The sequence below is a fragment of the Cicer arietinum genome, chromosome 4, assembly GCF_000331145.2.
Source record: "Cicer arietinum cultivar CDC Frontier isolate Library 1 chromosome 4, Cicar.CDCFrontier_v2.0, whole genome shotgun sequence".
NCBI classification, from domain to species: Eukaryota; Viridiplantae; Streptophyta; class Magnoliopsida; order Fabales; family Fabaceae; genus Cicer; species Cicer arietinum.
Genome location: NC_021163.2, coordinates 19,583,947 through 19,606,879, shown reverse-complemented (window position 1 = coordinate 19,606,879; position 22,933 = coordinate 19,583,947). Strand labels below are relative to the sequence as shown.

General features: G+C 32.0%; 2 protein-coding genes across 5 annotated transcripts; both read right to left on the bottom strand.

Annotated features, from left to right (window-relative positions):
* Positions 1-1,425: 1,425 nt before the first annotated feature.
* Positions 1,426-5,849, bottom strand: LOC101489735 (uncharacterized). 4 transcript variants are annotated; one of them, XM_012714831.3, is made up of 7 exons: positions 5,488-5,849; positions 4,664-4,927; positions 3,846-3,880; positions 3,673-3,759; positions 3,367-3,520; positions 2,618-3,282; positions 1,426-2,384 (listed from the first exon to the last, which is right to left on the bottom strand). In XM_012714831.3, the coding sequence occupies exons 1-7, from the start codon at positions 5,711-5,713 to the stop codon at positions 1,926-1,928; spliced, it is 1,890 nt and encodes a 629-aa protein (XP_012570285.1). In that variant the 5' UTR covers positions 5,714-5,849; the 3' UTR covers positions 1,426-1,925. The 4 variants fall into 4 exon arrangements, with proteins under 4 accessions (XP_012570285.1, XP_004497465.1, XP_004497464.1 ...); XM_004497408.4 differs by having other exon boundaries at positions 2,618-3,273; XM_004497407.4 differs by having other exon boundaries at positions 3,370-3,520.
* A 12,872-nt stretch (positions 5,850-18,721) lies between these two features.
* Positions 18,722-21,963, bottom strand: LOC101489416 (PWWP domain-containing protein 5). Its single transcript, XM_027333360.2, has 2 exons — positions 21,801-21,963; positions 18,722-21,676 (listed from the first exon to the last, which is right to left on the bottom strand). Exon 2 carries the CDS (start codon positions 21,668-21,670, stop codon positions 19,025-19,027), a length of 2,646 nt encoding a protein of 881 aa, XP_027189161.1. The 5' UTR covers positions 21,671-21,676; positions 21,801-21,963; the 3' UTR covers positions 18,722-19,024.
* Between the last annotated feature and the right edge of the window lie 970 nt (positions 21,964-22,933).

The following is a 22,933-nucleotide window of genomic DNA, read 5'->3' as shown; positions in this document are numbered from 1 at the left end:
AAACTTAAAATATAACTAATCCACTATTATCATTTTAGTTAATCTCTATATGCATCAACATCATGATGGACCAACATTTAACTCTTTTCCCAGCTTTTTACACTTATTGAAGGTTAGATTGCTTGCACCATCTGGATAACATTTTGAATTAGTTCAGCAAACAGTTTCTGCTTTGATTGCTTGCACCATTTCATTGTTCGCATCATTTTCACCCTGGCAATAATGATTACCTAAAGTGGAATCTCAAGATGGAAAAACCATTGTAAATCTAATTATAATATAGTGAATAAAAAAATTTAGAAATCCCAAGAATTAGTCAAAACATTCGAGAAAAACAACGCTGTGATCAACAAGTATTTGTTAGAATATATTAAAAAATATCATAAGCGGTTACCTAATTTACATACGAGGAGTGGAGACGGAACAGATTCAAAGAGAGGTCGCTTCACTGAATGATAATGTTATACACTAAAGTGCAGTATGCCAATGAAAAATGCCTATGAGACTATTATTGTTTTACTATTATCTTTAATGTAAATGGGTATATATTGAATTGAGAGTAATGCATATGTATCTAAAATGTGATATGTATAATGATTATGTTCTTTTTTAACTAAATCATAATGATTATTTAACATCATACAATTCAACTATTATCTTTGTTGAATTATATGATATAAGATATAGTTAATCATCATTATCAAATATAATTTTTTTCCCAACCATTAACTTTGTTCCACTACAAAAAAACTCAGCTTTGTTTCAATTATTAGCGTTTTACCTTCACCCTTAAATATCAATCTTACTTATAAATAGAGTCAGGGATTTATTGACATTAGGTGTCAAACTTACTCTACTTACGTCTTCAACAATTCTTTGAAGAAATAGAATTAAATCAATCAAACTCTTGAATTGAAAGTTCTTATTATTTTTACAGATGAAATGAAAGTTCCCATTAAATAAATTGATCCATAAAAATTCATAAAACTTTAAAACTATATGGTATGTAGATAAATGTTCAATTTCAAATTATTAGATGCATCAATTATTTTTTTCACCAAAAAAAAATACATTATTTTTTTATATAATAAAACTCGTAATAATTTGTTATATATATTATTTGAGATTAATTGTCATTCACAGTCGGTGTAAAATTTTATATTGTCAACACATTATAATCATTTATAAGCATGATTTTGTAATAAGTATAGTAAATTCAAACATATTTAATAATCTAACTATTATAATTGACTAACACTCACAGTGTATATAAATTAAATTCATATTATTTTAATGTGAGTTTGACAAAACAATGATTGAATGAAAAATTTAAAAGATCAATACATATTATTGGAAAATTTAAAATACTTATTTTTAATTTTTAATCTGTGTGAAACAGATGAAAATAGATATTTAGAGATGGAGTTGATATTAAATGGAACGTGTCCTTCATAAGTTATTCTTGTAAATAAATAGATCCCAAAACACCCCTACTCTTGAACAGCTCTCAAGAAAAGGTTTAAATCTGCACAAGTTGGTGGAAATAAAAGCCAACTAAAATATCATCATTCACTTGTTTCCAAAACAAAAACGTATAAAGATATTCTTTCAAATTTCGGCGTGCTACTGGTCCATGACTATGAGAATGGGACGATTGAGTTAGTCAAACCTTGGTTCTTCAAAATGTTTACGACTAGAATTATTGAATCTATTAAAACGTTAGTCACAACCATCATCTATATTGCCCAATGATTATTGACATCAAGGACCTCTTTGTGCAAGCTAGTATATAAAAATTGGCTGGGAAAAGAATCCAAGATAAGCCAAGTAAATGAAGTAACGACCCTTCAAAAATTCCTCCCACCTAGGAGAATGAGTAAACTTGAGTAAGTATTTGACAAGAGAGAAACAATATCGCTGGTGTGCTATGTTTGTGTTGTCGTATTTATATCCATAAGTTCAACTTGTCGGCTCAAACAATCAACTTGATCATCATAATGAGACTTTCCCTGTGGATAGCTAAGATTTAGATCATGTGCATCTATACGGTGCACTTCGACCATGGTATTATTGGCATCCAAGTTACCTTCACCAGCCTTAAGATGTATTTGGTTTTGAACTTCCGTGGACGCAACAGTGGAGCTTTCGACAGGCTGTAAAGCCATAGAAGTCTTATTTTCATCATCTGATGATTCATGAAGAGGAACCGGATGCAAATCTTGTTGGTTATTGAACTCTTTGTTTTTGGGTGATATGATTGATCTTGGTGATTTCAGCTTTCCAAGCTTTGCTTTGTTTTGGCCTTTAGAAGGACTGGCCCTTGCTTGTGGTACAATAGTGTGTGGTTGCATCCCCCCACGTGGATTGCGGACTGGCGGTTTCACCTACGTAACATAATGATACAGATTGAGATGTAATATAGATGAAGCAAAAAACAAAGGGAAAAACACCATGTCTAGTGAGCAGAAACACATATTCAGTAAAACCAATACATGGCTTTTAAGCTACATGTCTTAATTCATAATTTAGTTAGACAGAGTTTGATAACGTCACCAAGAAAATTACACTCACAAAATCAGTTCCTAAATATATTTATCACAAACAAAACAACACTAACCCCTTCAAAGAAGCCAATCTTGGGTGATGACCGTCGAAGGGCTAAAGGTTTTTTGGGAGAAGGGGTAAGAGCCATTCCTGCAGCAGAAGCCCTTACACACTGACCGATGGATCCAGCATCCCTAGTCTTCTTTCCTTCTAAGCATGAACCACTCCGAGATTTTTGAGAATTTGAAAAGCATTGAGCATCATTCTCTGGTAAGTGCTTTCTGCTAGAGCTACTGTGAAAGGTAGTCCTTGAATTGTTAGACCTAAATTTAGTCATAGAAGTTGATGACGATGATTCTGAAGACCAGTCACTAACAGAGCTAGCAGGCGAAATGCTTGAAGAGAACTTGGCGATGGGCACCAAGCCTGAAAGACTAGAATTGCTAGACCCAATTTTATCTCTCGAATCAGTTCTTGGTGGTGTTCTGACAATTGAGCAAGAAGAGAGTGGCTTTTTTGTTCCAGCGTCAACTTTACTTTTCAAGGAATTCAATGGTGATGATTTGCTAATATTATTGGATAAGTTGCTGCTGGAAGATGGGGAAATTGGGGATTTTGTTTTCATTGCAACTGATAGACCTAATGGGGATTTGGATAATGTGATGGGTTTAAGCCCATTAAGTTGAGTACCTTTAATGACAGATGTGTTCATCAAACAATTGACCTTACCTGAAAAGGCTAAATAAAATTAAAAAATGAATAACAAGGCAACCTATAACAAAAGAAGATGAAAAAAGAATCATGCTTAAAGCAAGTTCTAACCACCATTTTTTTTATTTGCCTTGTCCTTTTCGCTTTTGACATGTAGACCACCAAGAGAAGTTCTACTGAACGATATTGTTGAACTTGGACTAGATTTTCCTAGTGTCCTTGGTTGCTTTGAAATAGATGACTCTTCCCTTCTAGCAACAGATTTCTTTGAAAAAAATAAAGAAACATAGTAGGATATATGAGGTGACTAAAATTCAATTTCGTGATCTACCAATGCTATTGTCTCCCATGCAAGTGCATTAGATATCATGAGTACAGAAACATAAGTTCTGTTGAAAGTTTTCTTTAGTTGCTTACCCGTGAAAGGTGTGGAGAAATAGTATTCTTCTTTGTCAACTTCCCTGTGCCTTGCATGCCTGCACTTGGACTCTTGGAACTTGAGTCCTTCATTCATCCAAAACCCATAGTTATTACAGCTATTTTTCACTTATTCCAAACTCCTATAACAAAAATATCTGGTCTATAATTACCTTCTTACAGGAAGCCATGCCAACCTCTTTAGAAGCTGAAAGGAGCAGCTGTAAACACTTAATATGACTAATGGAACATAAATCAATGCATTAGAATATAGGCAGAGTAAATAAAATAAAATTCAACCTACTAGCTCTGAACACATCAGAAGGTGACAGGGCAAGACAAAAGGTAAACAGTCATTTCATGTCCCGGCTACTAGAAGTCCAAAATCAATTTTCAATTACAGTAGTAACAATGAATTTGCTGTCAGATAACATTTATATGAAAGTAGATGCGTCCTTGCCTTGCATCATTCAGTTTGAGTTGAGACGTAGTCTTTTTTAAAAGAAAAGGAAAAATTACTCTAGAAATCCCTTGACTTAATTTAATGTTTCAGATTCATTTTTTTTCAAGCCAGTTTTTAACGTTTCAAAATGTTAACACCATTGTGTGTGGTGTGTGGCTATTCTAATTCTGTCTTTCAATAATTTTTGTTGCTGAGAAGGGAGGTTACTCCACAGTAAAGGAGCAGTAGGGTATCAGCAAAAGTAGTTGATACTTATGATAATATTTGTGCTTCTGTTGACAATAGCCATTATCCAGTAGAGATTGAGGCAGCCAAACTGCCAAAGCATGAAGCACACAAGATTTTCTTGGAGAAAAAAATCTACTAAAACCAATCTATCTAAATCTATAAACCCATGCTTTATTTATCTTCACAGTTTAAAACTTGGACATACAAATAGAAACAAACAGATTGCAAGGATGCCAACCACAGTTGATCAATACCAAGAACCAACTATCTACAAAGTTCAAGGTGCAGATAAAGACTTACAGCTACCAGTTTGGAACCCGGATGAAACTTTTCTGTTAGCCCTCGCCACATCAGACATCCTGCCAAAGTTCTGAATCGAAGCTCTTACATCCTCAAACAAATCATCCTCGAGACTCTCCTGGGTCAAACTATTGTTGCTTAAAGTAGAAATGGACTCATATGACCCATGCACATCCTCTTGAATCGCTGGTAACGACGATGCACGCTTATCACCCTTCCCAACACCCTCAATCATACTACTCAACTCCTCGGGATCCAAAACACCTGACCATACATGGCTCTTACAGTGAATCACACTGAACCAAAAAACAGTAGTAATAGGAATAACAACAACAAGGAAAACATTAATCTTTATAACAATATTAATAAGGATTTAATATGTCTTTGAGAATAATTTTGATGCATTGTAGGTGTATCACACTTTTTACACTGTTTTTAATTCATTCCAATTGATAAAATATATGGATCAAGAACAAATTCAAAGTTGCTAAAACCAAAAAGGATAAACATTTTTTACACTCTTAACCAATCACAAACTATCATTTGTATGATTTTCAAGTTAGATATAATCAAAATCAAACTTTTTAATAGTCGAGTGGTTATGATTGATTGACAATATGATTAACTAGAAGTCCATACATACAAATTAAATCCTATGTTTTTAATCCCTTATAAAATTTACAATTTTTTCATCCCTCTACCTACTTTTTAGTCACTACAAATTGTAAAAGTGCAAGTTTTTAGTCCTCTAAAAACAAAATTTGAGATGATTATAGTACTATTAATTCTTTAATAACCTTTAATAATAATAATAATTAAAGTACCAGCACTTGTGAAAAAGGCTTTATCCCAAGCTAAACTTTGTCGCAAATCACACTTTCTGTTTTGAATGTGATTAGGTTCCCGCTCCCACTCCTGGAATTTGGTAGCGGCATCATCGAATTCGTCTCTAGCGATGAGAGAATCGTCGGCGGAAGAAACGTCGATGAGACTGAGACGTCGATCGTCATTACTGTTTGTGAAAGAATCGTCGGTTTCGGAGATTGTCATCGTCGTCGTTTCGATGTGAATTGAATTTGGGGATTTTCAGTTCTGTGTAAGAAGAACAATTGCGGTTACGCTATGATCATCGGCGCGCCAAAACATTGTGTGTACTGGACTTGGGATTTCAAAAGCTTTTAAAACATTTTTTTTTTTTAGATTATTTGACTAAGATTATCAATCATAATATTATATTATAATTATTGTGATATAAACAATTCTTCTGATATTTGTTTAAGATTATCAAGATTTTTTAATATAGAAAAATATCGTTTTTTTAAAGAAGGAAACACAACTCAATAGTATATAATTAAGTTTTATGAAAAAATATAACAATAAAGATAAAATATAAATAGAGATTCTTTTATATATCGGAGAAATGAGAAAATGTTGTGTGACCTAGTTTTATATTGATATTTAATGAGAGGCCAATATTATTTTACAATCAATTTTTAAATACGGTTGTAAAAAATAGATCATATTAATATGTATTTTAAAGTACATGTTAAGGATACTAAAAATACAAAAACTTATTAAAAAAAAAAATCAAATTTTTAAAGAATTAGAAAACTCAAATTTTACTATAAAATTTCAATTAGAATCGTTAATATATATATTATTAGGATACATGTTAATTTTCCCTTAAAAGAAATATACAAAATTCATCGTATTATTTTGTAAGGTTAATTTTGTGAATTTTTTAACTAAAAATATAGATACCACACTCATTTAACAATCTTATTGTCACCAGAATCATTTGTGGAAATGGATTAGGCTGGGAGAATCATTTGCGGAAATGGATTAGGCTGGGTCAAGTTTGGTGAGATTTAGATTTGATTTACTTTAAAAATATGTATGACAACACTCTAAAGTTAGTTTAAATGTCTATTTCAGTATTTATTTAAAAAATTATACATCATTCAAGTGATCTAGATTTTTATAAATAAACTAGCAAGTTAATATTTGAAATCATCGTAATTTGTATTTTAATATTTAAAACGACATTTTTTTATATAATCTAAAACAATCTTTTAAGAATTCATCGTTATGTGACACCGTGTTTTAATTCTATTTTATAATAATAATAATACTTTTAATTATATAAAAAATTTATATATGACAATATGTTTAAATTGCATAAAACATTAACAAATTTATGATGAGAAAAAGGATTATGCACTAACGTAAAATTTTCACTATCAATTAATAAAAATCAATGTTTTAATCATTCCACTACATGATTGTAACTTCTGCCAATTAATAATTATACAATTCATGACTCATATTAACTTTAAGTGTAAAACTGTTTACATTGACATTACATGTTCAATAAACCATTTATGTATTTTTCTATAGGTTTAATTGCAGTTTTAGTTCCCTTATTTTAGCTGAATCGCGAAAATAATCTCCCATTTTGTTTCTCTCCAGTTTTGGTCCCTCAAACAGAATTTTGATCCAAAACTTGATGAAATTTCATTTTTTTGCATTTATTTAAGTCACACCATGTCTCAAGATCTCATTTGCAACAATTGTACATGAAATCTATGATCATAAATGGTGTAGTACGACTTTAAAATATGAAATTTCATTAAGTTTTGAACCAAAATTCTATTTGGGGGACCAAAACTAGGGAGAAACAAAATGGAGGGACTACTTTCGCAATTCAGCTAAAATAGAGAGACCAAAACTGCAATTAAACATTTTTTATATGAAAGGAAAAGTTACACTACGAAATCAAATGAATCAAACTAGAGCATCAAATATCTTCCTCTAAAGTTATTTTTCAAGCAGAAGAAATATACTCAATTGATACACAATCAAGCAATTAAGATAAATGATTAATTAGCCAACAAACCAACAGATCTATTTCCTTGACGAAAAATATGACACACATAAATTCTCCAATTAGTGAGGTGGAGAAGAGTAATGACCTCTTGAAGAAGAGATTGAATAAAAGAATTAAATAAGTATCTAGCATTTACTATATTAACAACCACCAAAGAATTCATTTCAAATATGACTTTTCTGAGGTACATCTATCCAGCAAGATTTATACCAATACAAAGAATTCAAAGCTCTGTCCAAATAGCCGAACACATGCTAAGTCTGCTTAAAATCCTCTAACGAAAATACCATTAGAATCTCTAATCAATTGGCAAGTCCTGATGTGTTTTGTAAGACTATCTATATTAACTTTGTGATACCATGTTACTAGGAGAGTCCAAGAGATCTCTACCATTTATTTAGAAGTAATAAAACTTTGCTTGGTTAGCCATCTTTAAAACAAGGGCTTGCCAATCTTACACCACTTTAACAAATGCTCTAAGTACAAAATCAATATGATTTAATATAAAATACAAAATTAAATATTATAATAATACTAGTAAAAATTTATTAGTATTTAATTAAGTTAGTATGATAAATTTAAAAGATTTTTTCAAATGTTTTTGTTAAATAGAATTTAAAAAAAAAAAATAGCTTAACTAAAAAAATATAACATACTTTACAATCCAAATTTTTGGCCTCTCTGAATTTTTAATATGCTTTTACGATCCAAATTTTTTGTCTAATTTCTGGCCTAACTTATATTTAAAGAAGTCTTAACTTTTAAGTTGTATATTAAATTTTTAAAATTTAATTTTAACAATATTTATTGTAAAATTATTTTATTTAAAAAAAAAAATCATACTTACTTTGTTGGTTTTCCATAAAATATAAATTTCCTCATCAAATATAATTATATATTGATTCGTCAGATTACAAAACTATAATTATTTTGTTGATTTTCTATATCGTATAAATTTCATTCATCAGATATAATTATATATTGATTCGTCATATTATAAAAATATAATTTCTTCCAATAAACTCAATCATCTAATTGTTTTTCGTATATCTAAATAAAATTTACCATTTAATTAAAGTATATCATGTAAACTAGTTTTATCACGTTACCCCGTCTTTAAAACCTTTTTAGTTGTAATAGTAACGAAGAAAACTTTTATTTACAAAATAATTGTATGACATACAAAAAATACAAAAATAGTACTCTCAATAAATATAAATATCAGTATAAAATTAATTTTATACTAATTTACATTCATGATGTAAGTCAATTAAACTCAATATTAACGATATAAGTCAATTAAACTCAATGTTAAAAATCTCTAGTTTATCAATTAAACTTTCTGGCAAAAAAAATATTAATAAACTATATTTTGTAATATTTCATTAATAACTGGATAATAAAGTAAATAAAAGAATAGACCAAACAATGATGATTCTTCACGTTAACTATGAACATCATTGTCTCGACGTTAAAAAAAAAATAAAAAAAATTAAAGAATGACAAATTGGGTTTGAAGTTAGTGGCAATGTGCATGTTGTGGAAATGGACTAGCTTGTGTCAAATTTGGTGAGATATAAATTTGATTTGATTTGAAAATATAAGTCTAAAAATTTTTGAAAAATGAATAACTATTAAATGTGACAAGCATTTGAAAAATAAATCATATAAGTCTATCCAATAATTTTGGTTTATAAATCATTTTGATATATCATATTGACATGAATGTTAATAGATACACTGATTAATATAGATATTAACGGTATATGTTGTTTTAATTTTGGATTCTATAATCAATGTATTTTATGAGTTGAATTTCGGTTGTTGAGTTGTGTTGTCAAGATGTATGTTTCAGTTTAATACGTGAATATAACATATTATATGTGCATTTTTTCTTGTTACATAAATTAATCCAACCAAATGACATGAAGATTGGTATATGTAGATTCTCATACGTGTATATAGACTAAAATTTACTTTACCAATTTTTTTAAATATTAAAATTGCACTTTTTTTATTAGGCCTAATTTTTAAGATTAGAATAAAGCTCAATTTTTTTAAGATTAAATTGTAATTCAGATGAAATAATTTATAAAAAAATTATAAAAATAACTACTATAATTATAAAATAAAATAAAATTTTCAACCTAAATTCTAACTAATTTTTAATTATTAAAAATATTAACTAAAATTTGATTTACTACCTCTCTCTCCAATCTATTTTTGTAAATTTATAATTTAAAATTCTTATATATAATACAATATTATACTTTTTATTTATCCATTTAAGTTTTCAATATTTGGCCACCCAATAGATATTCAAGATCCGCCACTGAATTTACCTTTCAGACAATTTATCATTATATAACATTGTATTTTAATTCTATTTTATAATAATAATAATAATAATTTTAACTATATAAAAAATTTATGTAGGACAATATGCTTAAATTGCATAAAATATTAACAAATTTATGATGAGAAAAAGGACTACACTCTAAGAGTGTATATAAATTTTTCACTATCAATTAATAACAATCATTGATTTAATCATCCCATTACATGATTGTAACTTCCACCCATCAATAATTATACAATTCATGACTCATATTAACTTAGTGTAAAATTGTTTACACTCATATTACACATCCAATAAACTATTTATGACTTTAAAGCAGAGGGAAAATATACTCAATTGATTAAGACAAATAATCAATTAGCTAATAAGTTAACACATCTATTTACTTGACGGAAAATATGACACAGTGAAGTTCTCCAATCAATGAGGTGTAGAAGAGTAATGACCTTTTGAAGAATAGGTTGAATAAAAGAATTGGATGAGTATTTAACATTTACCATGTTAACAACCAACAAAAAAATCCATTTCAAAGATGATTTTTCTGATCTACAACTGTCCAGTGTTAGCTATCCATGCCAATTACATGATGAATAACCAAGGGCGGAAGCGTACATGTGGGAATTGCCATTGATGAAATCCTGGGATGATGATGATAGAGCCAATGGGTTGGGTGATCTTCCTCAGCAAAACACCCTGAAGACCTTGCTCTCTTGATGAGGATAGAGAGAACCAGAGAGTTTTCTCCTTTAGGGTTTTGAAACTGAATAGTCTTGTTGTGTTTGCCTTGGGGACCATTACCCCTATATATAACTATTATTAGTTATATCCCAAATTGCAGTATTTCCAATTCAGCCCCTCATTAAATAAGAAACTGTCTGGTATCTACACTATTAATTTTCATAACTATTATGCTCTTTAGCCATAAACTATTATATATTATTTAACCCATAGTTTATTGGCTAATTATATAATGACCCTAACACACTTTATTAATTAATTACATATGTGACTCATAAATCTTACAATCTCCCACTGGTCACACATGTATCCTTAGGAGTGTGTTAGACTTTATGACGTTAAAAATGTCATTATAATTATCTTGAGTATAATCCAAATTGTCCCGTCCATTAATCATATCAGCACATGGAACCAAAGAGGCTTTCGTCATAATAAGCATAACTAAACCCATCAATGACCACCTGTACTGACACAACTAAATGACATAGACCCATTATGAAAAATGTAGCATGAAAATTACATGAAGTTGGTCAATGCATGTCAATTTTCAACTGGTCCTACTTTATCGAATGAGATCATACCATAACTTAAATGTACAAAGTAACCAAAAACTGAATACTTTAAACTTTATTTCTGATCAGAAAGTCCAAATACAATGTATTTGTACTTTACAATTAAACATAGAACATGAATTACATAATGGACGAAACTCCCACTAAAATCAAGATTCCTCAAACTGTAGCACACCCATGTGAGCAGTATGCTCATGAAAGACCTTGGGTGGTAGACCTTTAGTGAGTGGATCCGCAATCATGGAGTTTGTCCTTAAGTGTTCTATGGATATCTGTCCACTTTGTACCTTCTCTTTAACAACTAGGAACTTAATGTCAATGTGCTTTGACTTGGTTGAGCTCCTATTATTGTTAGAATACAGGACTGCTGATCTATTGTCACAATACAACTTGAGTGGTCTTTCAATCCCTTCAACTATTTGCAGCCCTGTGACAAAATTTCTCAGCCAAATGCCCTGGTCAGATGCCTCATGAATTGCTACGAATTCTGCTGCCATGGTTGATGAGGCAGTAAGACCTTGCTTGGCACTACGCCAAGAAACTGCTCCACCAGCTAACAGAAAGACATAGCCTGAAGTTGATCTTAAGCTGTCTTGGCATCCCGCAAAATCCGAGTCAGAGTACCCAGTGATCTCTAACTGGTCTGACCTCCTATATGTGAGCATGTAGTTTCTTGTTCTCTTCAAATATCTCATGACCCTCTTGGCTGCTTTCCAATGGTCAAGACCTGGATTGCTTAAATATCTGCCTAAAATCCCTACTATGAATGCTATGTCTGGACGCGTACATACTTGGGCATACATAAGACTCCCTACAGCTGAAGCATAAGGGATCTTTTGCATTTCTTGAATTTCCAAACTTCCCTTAGGGCACTGTTTGAGGCTAAACTTGTCTCCCTTAGCAACTGGGGTGTCCCCTGGTTTGCAATCCTGTAACCCAAACCTTTTGAGAACCTTATCGATATAGCTCTTTTGTGACAATCCAAGAATACCTCGAGATCTGTCTCGGTGTATCTGAATTCATAATACAAAAGAGGTGTCACCAAGATCTTTCATCTCAAAATGTTTTGATAGAAATTTCTTAGTTTCGTGAGACATGCCTATATCATTAGTGGCGAGCAGTATGTCATCAACATACAAGACCAGGAAAATATGTCTGCTCCCACTGAACTTATGATACACACAATCATCAACTGTATTCATCTCAAAACCAAATGAGAGAATTACTTGATGAAATTTATGGTACCATTGACGAGAAGCTTGTTTTAGCCCATAAATGGATTTTCTTAGTTTGCACACCATATTCTTTGGGTCTCCCAACACAAAGTTTTCTGGTTCCACAATATCGATCTTCTCATCAATGTCGCCATTGAGAAAAGCTGTTTTTACATCCATTTGATGAAGCTCCAAATTAAAGTGAGCAACAAGAGCCATGATTATTCTTAAAGAGTCCTTCGATGAAACCGGAGAGAAAGTCTCTTTATAATCAATCCCTTCCTTTTGAGTATAACCCTTAGCTACAAGACGTGCCTTATATCTCTCCACATTACCATTGGAATCCCGCTTGGTTTTAAAAATCCATTTGCAACCAATGGGTTTCACTCCTTCAGGTAATGGGATAAGTTCCCAAACTGAATTGTCTTGCATAGACTTGTACTCCTCATTCATTGCTTCGATCCACTTATCTGAACGAGAATCTTGCATGGCTTGATGAAAGTTGACCGGGTCGTCTTCCGTCATGCCAACATTTTCCTCTACCTCATTGATAAATACTACATAATCATCCGAAATAGCATTTTTCCTTTCTCTAGTGGATCTCCGCAATGGAGCTGGCTCTTGAGGCACTTGTTCTTGAGGATCTTGAATTTGATCTGGATTTTGTTCTTCCTGAACAACCAGATCATCTTGAGTTTGTTCAATAATGGGAAAGTCAATTGGTGGAAGAATCAGTTCTGGAATTGTTACAGATTCTTCCTCAAAGACAAAATCTTTAACCTTAATCTTCCCCCCAAACTCAATATCCTCAAAGAACGTTGTCGTTCCCGTCTCAAAAATTGTTCTCAAATTAGGATCATAAAATTTATAGCCCCTTGATTTTTCTGAGTACCCTATAAAATAGCTGCTAATTGTTCGGGGTTCAAATTTCTTTTCATTCGGCCTATAAGGCCTTGCCTCAGCTGGACATCCCCAAACATGAAAGTGCTTCAGGCTAGGCTTACGCCCAATCCAAAGCTCATAAGGTGTTTTAGCCGCTGCCTTAGTTGGTACTCTATTAAGAATGTATGCTGCTGTTTTTAATGCCTCTCCCCAGAGTGACTCTGGCAAGGTGGAATGACAAATCATACTCCTTACCATATCCTTAAGAGTCCTGTTTCGTCTTTCAGCTACACCATTCATGCTGGGTGACCCCGGCATAGTGTATTGTGGGACGATTCCACATTCCTCTAGGTATTTGGCAAATGGTCCCGGACGTTGTTCACCTGAACCGTCATATCTGCCGTAGTATTCACCACCACGATCAGATTTGACCTTTTTAATTCTTTTATTAAGTTGATTCTCAACTTCTGCCTTAAAGGATTTGAACACGTCTATTGATTGGGACTTTTCGTGAATTAGGTAAAGGTAGGCATATCTAGAGTAATCGTCTATGAATGATATAAAATATTGTTGACCATTCCAAGAAGGAGTTGGAAATGGCCCACAGATGTCCGTATGTATCAATTCTAAGACGTCTGTAGCTCTATATGCGCCTAATTTCTTATCTTTAGTCTGTTTTCCTTTAATGCATGCTACACAAACGTTAAGGTCTGTGAAGTCAATGGAATCTAAAATTCCATCTGACACAAGTCGTTCAACTCTATTTTTAGAGATGTGACCTAGACGTTTGTGCCAAAGCACTCCTGAATTGAAATTGTCAATTTTCCGCTTAGTACCACGTGATTCCACATTCAAGGTTTCATTATAGTTAGCCACAGTTTCCAACAAATAAAGATTATCATAACCAGAAAGTAAACCGGTTCCAACAACATTCGAATTTAAAGACAAAGTAAATTCTTTATTCCCGAATGAACAATAATATCCTGATTTGTCCAAATAAGAAATAGAGATCAAATTCCGTCTAAATGACGGTACAACAAAAGTGTCTTTTAAATCCAAATAATGACCGGAACTTAATAATAATCTAAATTTTCCTATGGCTTCAACTTCTACCTTCTTCCCATCTCCTACATAGATGCATCTTTCAGTATCACTAGGCTTTCGGAAGTTCAGGCAACCCTGCATTGAAACACTGATGTTAGTAGTTGCACCAGAGTCTAACCACCAAGTGTTTCCAGGTACTGAAGCTAAATTAACCTCAGAACAGACCAAAGACAGAATCATACCTTTCTTAACACGCCAAGCGTGATATTTGGCACAATCCTTCTTCACGTGTCCAGAACTCCTGCAGAAGAAGCAGTTGTTATCCTTAGTTTGCTTCTTTTGTTCTGGACCCTTAGCAGCAGCTTTGTTCTTGGGCTCCTCAATTCTTTTCCTTTTGCCCTTGTCTTTAGAGATGCTAGTAAAGTGAGCACTTTCAGTCCTATCTTGCTTCAGCCTGTCCTCTTCTTGCACACATAATGAAATGAGCTCATTAAGAGTCCATTTCTCCTTTTGACAATTATAAGTCACCTTAAACTGACTGAATTGCGAAGGAAGAGACAACAATACTAAATGAATGAGTAAGTCATCTGACAACTCAAACTTTAGTCCTTTAAGCTTAGAAGCAATGTTGGAGATCGTCATGATGTGCTCTCTTATATTTCCCTTGCCTTGATACTTCATGGAAATTAAATTCTGAAGCAAAGAACTTGTTTCAGCCTTATCACTTTTTTCAAAGCGTTTTTCCATCTCAACAAGGAAATTTTTAGCTGTAACTATCTCATCCGAGACAGCACCTCTAAAGACCTCAGGAATGCCACGCTTTATGATCATAAGACTTATGCGATTTGAGCGATCCCATTTCTCATACTCTAATTTTTCTTCAGAAGAACTAGAGTCCTTAAGAGTAGGGGGTCGATCAATTCTTAATGCAAGGTCCAGATCCATGCAGCCTAGAACAATCAAAATGTTCTCTTTCCATTCCTTAAAATTTGTCCCATCAAGGACAGGAATAGAACTCAAATTTGCAGATATGGAAGCAACTGATGCTGTGAATTAAATAAAGAACGAAACTTAGAAACTCACATTATAGGAAAATAAATCAATCAATAAATAAATACATATGTTCAAATCATGGAATTTAACCCATCTCAAGATACCCAGTGCACCATTGATGTCAAGTCTTTGGACAGTAACACCAACTGCTAGTGGTACTCTTGTTGCAACGATCAAATATTGACAATAAGACATGTCAAACAATAAACCTTCCTTTGGGCCGATTTACTGCTCACATGTATACCAAATAATTGTCACAAATTTATCATCGCAAGTGTACATGTAATTCTGCCAAATGTTAACCTTCCTTTGGGCCGGTCAATACCTGCATGAATAAGCATATACACAACCATTTGATACTCTTCCTTTGGGCGACGTCAAGTTTCAATTAACTCATTCAAAAATGTCAAACTTGACTTGAACATATATTTATTATATCCAAATAAAACAATATTTAAAAAATATTGTTCACTAATATAAACTTTATTTTATTAGTATTAAAAAAATATTGTTCACTAATATTGTTCAAAAAATAAAAATAAATCAAAAAAAAATGTCATAATAAGAACCCTAAAACAACACCAAAAAAAAAAAAATTCCAGTTAAACTCGTTTTCCGTCGCTCCATTCGCACCGCAAAACATTTCCAAACCTGTCATTATTGTTATCAATAACGAAAACAATAATCCTCTCAGATCCATTTGATAAACAACTATTCAGTAGCTTCAATTCAAGTTCAACTAACTCAAACTCGATTCAATTAAAAGTTTTCTTTCAATTTTTTTTTTATTAGCTTTAGGGATATTACTTTGCGCTCTGTGGGAATTTCGAAAGGTAAAGGTCAATGAAGTGACGGTGATTGGAAGGAATAGAGAAACAACCTAACCGACTGTGGGAATAAAAAAAAAACAAAGTATAAACTTTAAAAAAAAAAATATTCCCACAGATTATTTTAATAAGTAATTTTGCTTGATTAAAAATTATTTAAATAGTTAGGCTTCATTAAAAAAAATAATTCATTAAAATAATTCAAGCAAAAAATCTAGAATTATAAACATGGACAATAAGTTTGTAATTTGAAAATCCAAATTCCCAAATTTCAAACCCTAAGATTTCAATCATGTCAAAATTCCCAAATTGAATCCTAAAATACAGACAATAACCGAATTTCATCATGAATTAAACATGGTAGGCTCTGATACCAATTGTTAACTATTCATGCCAATTACATGATGAATAACCAAGGGCGGAAGCGTACCTGTGGGAATTGTCATTGATGAAATCCTGGGATGATGATGATAGAGCCAATGGGTTGGGTGATCTTCCTCAGCAAAACACCCTGAAGACCTTGCTCTCTTGATGGGGATAGAGAGAACCAGAGAGTTTTCTCCTTTAGGGTTTTGAAACTGAATAGTCTTGTTGTGTTTGCCTTGGGGACCATTACCCCTATATATAACTATTATTAGTTATATCCCAAATTGTAGTATTTCCAATTCAGCCCCTCATTAAATTAGAAAATGTCTGGTATCTACACTATTAATTTTCATAACTATTATATTATTTAGCCATAAACTATTATATATTATTTAACCCCTAGTTTATTGGCTAATTATATAATGACCATAACACACTTTATTAATTAATTACATATGTGACCCATAAATCTTACATCCAGCAAGATATACCAATACAAAAAGTCCAAAGTCCTACCCAAATAGTCGTAAATGTGCTAAGTTTGCTATAAAATCTTCTAATAAAAATTTAGAAACGTGCTAAGTTTGCTATAAAATCCTCTAATAAAAAATTAGAGTTTCTAATCAATCCTCCATATGTGGCAATTCTATATGTCTTTTTGTAAGACCCTATTAACTTTGTGATATCCTATTATTAGTGGGATGCAAAAGATCTATACCATTTGTTTAGAAGTAATACAAGTTGAATTCACTCTTGCCCGTGAGAAGAAGAAATAAATTTTGTTTGGTTTGTCACCTTTAAATCAATAGTTTGTCAATCTTACACGATTATTCTCTTCGAAGTTCAGGGAGAAAAGAGGCTAAAAGTTAATAATTACTATCATTTTGATATCGAGGTTAATTAAATTTTACTTTGACCGGTAATCTAATATGATACTAAAGAATTTCAATTATTTATGATTTAATATAAAATACAAAATCAAATATTATAATAATAAATAAAAAATTATTAATATTTAATTAAGTCCGTGACCTAAAATATTTTTTTAAAAATGTCTAAAGTTTGAGATTTTTTTTTTGTTAATAGATTTTGTTTTTTCTAAATAGTCTAACTCAAAAAAGATTAACATACTTTTACAATCCAAATTTTTGGTTTAATTTCTAGCCGAACTTATATGTAAAGGAGAATGTCAAATTCTTAATTTTTAAGTTGTACTAAATTTAGATTAAACAAAATTTCTTGAAAAAAAAATTCATTTTAAATTTTTTTCATACTTACTTTGTTGGTTTTCCATAATCTATAAATTTCCTCCACCGGATATAGTCATCGTATTTTACAATATTAAATGTGATTATCTCTCTCAATCGAAATTCATCTCTTAATCGAAATTCGAATATTGATTCGTCACATTATAAAAATATAATTTCTTCCGTTAGACTCAATCCTCTTCATACTTAATGAAAGATTTAAGTTACCGATTCTATAAAATTAAATTGTCGTGTAAAATTTCCTCATCCAAATACACTTTAAAAGATTTAAAGTATATCAAATAAACTAGTTTTATCACATAGCTCCGTTTTCAAAACTTTTTTAATTGTTTTAGTAGTAAAAAAAAAAAAAAATTAGTTGTATTTTCAAAATAATTGTATATCATACAAATATAATGCTCTCAATAAATATTAGTATAAAATTAATTTTATATTAATTTACATTCATATCAATATAAAATTAATTTTATACTAATTTACATTCATGGTGTAAGTTAATTAAATTCAATATCAACAAGTCAATTAAACTTAATATTAAAAGTCAATTAACCTCACTTCTTGTATGAGTTTTGCCACAACACTTTTTAGAAATAATCAAATTCTAATAACTATATAACTATACATTTAAAATCTAATAACTTATTATTAAACTATATTTTGTAATATTTCATTAATAACTAATTAATACAGTAAGTAAAAGAATAGACCAATAGGTTAAACCAAAAAAACACATGTTGGGCTTGAATTAAGCCCTTTGAAGTGAAGAATATGGTATAGTATCCATAAAAATCGAAGCAATGGATATAAATCATACGAATTCGAATAACTTCAATACGTGACTAGGAAAATGCAGTAATAATGTACTAGTAGTATTCATAAAAATATCACTTGTCAAACAAAGTCATACACTAGCTGAAACTTTGAACTTTTTGTTCATATTTGTCCCAAAATATTTGCACCATCATAATAAAATGGAAATGATACTATCCCCAGAAGATTTCTAAATATCATCTATTAGTGTCAGCTACTTAATTATATGCATTAGGCATGCAAGCCAAGTTAACAACTCATCAAAACACTAAAACTAAGAAAGTGGATATTCACATAAAATCAGCAATAATTTGAGGTTGAAAAAGGATAACACCTAGGCATCAAACTGCAGCTCCATCTCCAGAACTTTTTTCATTTTTTCTTTTTCTTCCTCGCTTTCCTGTACCTTTCTTCAAGGGAGGAGGCAAAATCTTGAGACGGTAACTAACAAGTGAAGGTCCAAATATGCTATACTTTCCAGCACTACTAAACGCAGTTTCTGCATCAAGACGTCTTTTGAAAACAACTCTGGCGCGGTTAGTGTTCGGTAGCAGTTCAGTCTTTGATTCAATTAGTGGCCCAAAGCGGCCAAAGATCTTGTTGAGATTTGTTGTTGAAGGAACCGAATCCAAGTTTGTAAACTTCAGAGTCAGAGCAGTAGGAGAACTCTCAGCCAAATGTTCCACCGGGTTAGAAGGTTCCGATCCGAGATTTCCATCAGTCTCTTGATGCATTAAACCTGGATTTGGGGTAATTTCAGCAGCTGGCGAAAGTTCCTCTTTTTCATTCTGGCTTTTTACAAATGTCTGATCTTCAGAATTGCTTTGAATTACTCTATCAGTCCAATAAGAATCAATGCAAAGCTCCTCCGTTGGTGTTGACATGAAAGCAGCAGCTTCTGTAGTGGTCACTACTCCAATCTCACCACCATGTTCTTGTTCCAAAGAAAATCCCTGCTCCAGGTAAACAGAATTGTTCCGGCCAGTGAATTTTCCAAATTCTGATAAAAACATTATCATATCCCTGGAGTAATTTTCTCCTGCAGGATCCTTGGCAGCTGAGCATAGTTGAGACCGCATCTCGTTTATTGATATATTCTGTAATTGAGCGAAGTTTCCAGTTTGGGAACTATTGAAACAATCACCAGAAGTATCGTAAGCTGCCTTCGGTTTCCTGCCACGCCGTGAAGTTGAATTATTGGCACTGATTTTGGAATGATGAAAACAATCATAAGAAGTATCATAAGCTGCCTTCCGTTTTCTGCCACGCCGTGAAGTTGAATTATCACCAGCTTTCTTTTCGAGCGTAAATTCACCATTTGGATTACAGGGGTTCTTCTCAGACATTAAATCTGACAAAAGTTTATTCTTTTTGCAACTCTGCTTGGTATTCCAAGAGATGTGCTTGGACGTCTGCGAAAGGCCTTGATGGGTTTCCCAAACTTGCTCATTAATTTGATCACCGCACTGCTCTTTCCCTGTTACAGGTAGAATTTCTGTATCTTTCTCGAACAACCGATCATGCACTGCAAACTCAGGCAGTTGAGAATAGCCTTTTGAGCGATAGAAAGCCGACAATTGGGCTCGAGCACTTACAAAATTCAATCTATCAATTTCAATATCTGGTGACTGGGCTAATGATTTAACATAATTGACAAGTTCTGTCGGTTCAAAAGATGCCGCATTTACAAACCTGTCCCCTCCATTTCTTCTGCTTGATTGTTGAAGGATTCCAGCATTATCAATTACTTCAGTTTTTAGCTTAGAAGACCTCTCTCCAGGCACACAAGGACAAGACAAGCCAAACTCAACCCGTCTTGAGGCCTCTTCTAAAGCACAAACAATAGCATGTTGAAAATTTTCCATATTGCTCTGTTTCTCCATTTCTGAGAAATGCTTATGAAATGGCTTTATCGTGGACACTTCATTCCAAGCAAATGTTTGATCCCCAAAATATGCTATCAGGTAACAGTTCTCCTTTCGGAGCCTCTTTGCCTTCTCTGATGCAATTGAGGGATCATATATCTGACCAGGCCACCAAGGATGGCCCCTAACCTTTCCCCATACTAAGTCGGATATACGGAAATTAGCATTGGAAGACACCAATTCCCTATACACACTATCCTCCTCCTGAGTGCTTTTGTAAGAATTGAGATCTACAACAAGATCAAAACCATGACAGTCGTATTGAATAGTCTTAGACAGACCTGCTCTAGAAATATTGATGTCTGTGGTTTGTTTCTGTATCACATTTACTTTTGCATCATCCTCCATAATTGCACTTAAATTCTTCAAAGCAACGTTTCTAATCTCCTCCTGCACGCACTTGGTCAGATTATCATCAACTCCTTGAACCTCATTCCTTGGTGGCTGTTTCAACCCATATGAAGTTTCAAGACCATGACAATTTCTCAAAAACATGTCTTTCACTTCCAAAGACTCTTCTGTATTGACATCCACATATGGAATTCCATCCTGTAATTTGTAGGATGCAAAGTACGAGGCACGAGAATCTCTAGGGCAGTCTTTAATAGCAAAACTATCAACAGCTTTCATTGCACCATCAACCTCAACTCCTCTAACCTCATTACTCAAAGCAATTTTCCCCACATTCTCACACTCCTGTTCAATCCCAACACCGTCATTAAATTCAAAAACCAAACCTTTATCTGAACATTGAATCAAACTTTTCTCATCTTCATTCTTCATCACCCCCCATGAAAACTGACATCCTTTCCCACCAAACATTCCTCCATCCTCCAAATCTTTAACCTTTTCTTCACAAGAACCCTCTTTTCCACCGCCATTAATCAAAACATCACACCCTGAGTTCATGTGAAACCCAACGGGATCACTGGTTAGGGTTTCAGAATAAGAAACGCCAACACTAACATTGGACATTGAAGAGTTAAACCCCATAACGTCGTTATCTTGATAAAATAAAACATCGTCAGCGTTAAAATTGATTTGGCCTGAATTTTCAGCCATTATAACCTAAAACATAGAAAGAAAAATAAATAATGTGTGCATGGATTCATATTTTATTAACTTTTTAAATTATTATAAAACATTTGACGATAATAATAATAATAATAATACGAAGGATGAGAGTGAAAACCTGTAATTGAAGCAGTGTTGTTTGTTTGAGAGCAAAATGGTGGTGTGAATGTTGAAAGTAAGAAACTTTGTGAGAACAATATAAGGGTTTTAGTGAGAGAAGAAGGGTGAAGCGTTATTCTTGAGAGAGAGAAGCATAGTTTGTTTGTTTGTTTCGAGAGAGAGACAAATCCTTCCTTATTTATGTATCACCACGTGGAGTATATTTTCTGTTATGATCCTATTTTCAACGAATCTTTCCCATAAATTTATGATACGTTCTTTTGCCAAATTGTCCACAAAATTAATGTTTTTCTTTTTTTTTTATATAATTTAGTAACTTTTTATTAATGATGGATATTAATTGATTTATGTTTATGTTGTGTATCCAAAAGATATTTATTTTTCTGTTAAAAAATGTATCTTTATTTTCTTAATACGACGATTTGGTGGAATCTTTTAAACAATTATACGAATGTATTTTATAATATTTTAAACGTATCTTTTTTATAGTTTGTTTGATGATAAGGTTTAGAGATAAAATAATATACTTTGCTTGCAACAGAGCACAAAAGATTTTCCAACAAAATTTGCAGAACAAGGGTGTCAAGAAAAACTCTTTGTAAGAATAGAATGGTAACAGTGTTTTTATAACCGCACTTCGTGAGTTTCGTTTAACATATTTTCGGTAATATTTAATTTTTCCTAAAATAACATATAAGTTATCATATATTTTTTTAATTTTATTTAATTAATCAATTAGATATGATAAAAAAAAATCGCTTAAAAAAACCATGATAAGAAAAATATTTGTATATATTATTAATATAAAAAAGTTATTTTTTAAAGTCAAAGGCAATATAGTCAATAAATGTTAATATTAGCTCAAGGTGTGGATTTTTTTTTATATATCATTTTTTCTTTAATATACTAAATTCCCACGCTTTTAAAAATTAATATCAAATTACCCTGCTTTTTAACAACAGTAGATAATCTCATGACCGGATTGCGTTGTCAAAATAATATAATTCAAGATAATAAATAATCAATAACTCAATTGTTAACAAAATAATATTAAATATTAATTTAACTGTAAGATACGATTGGTTTGTCAAAATAATATAATGTTATTAATTTTCGCACATCTACTCAAAA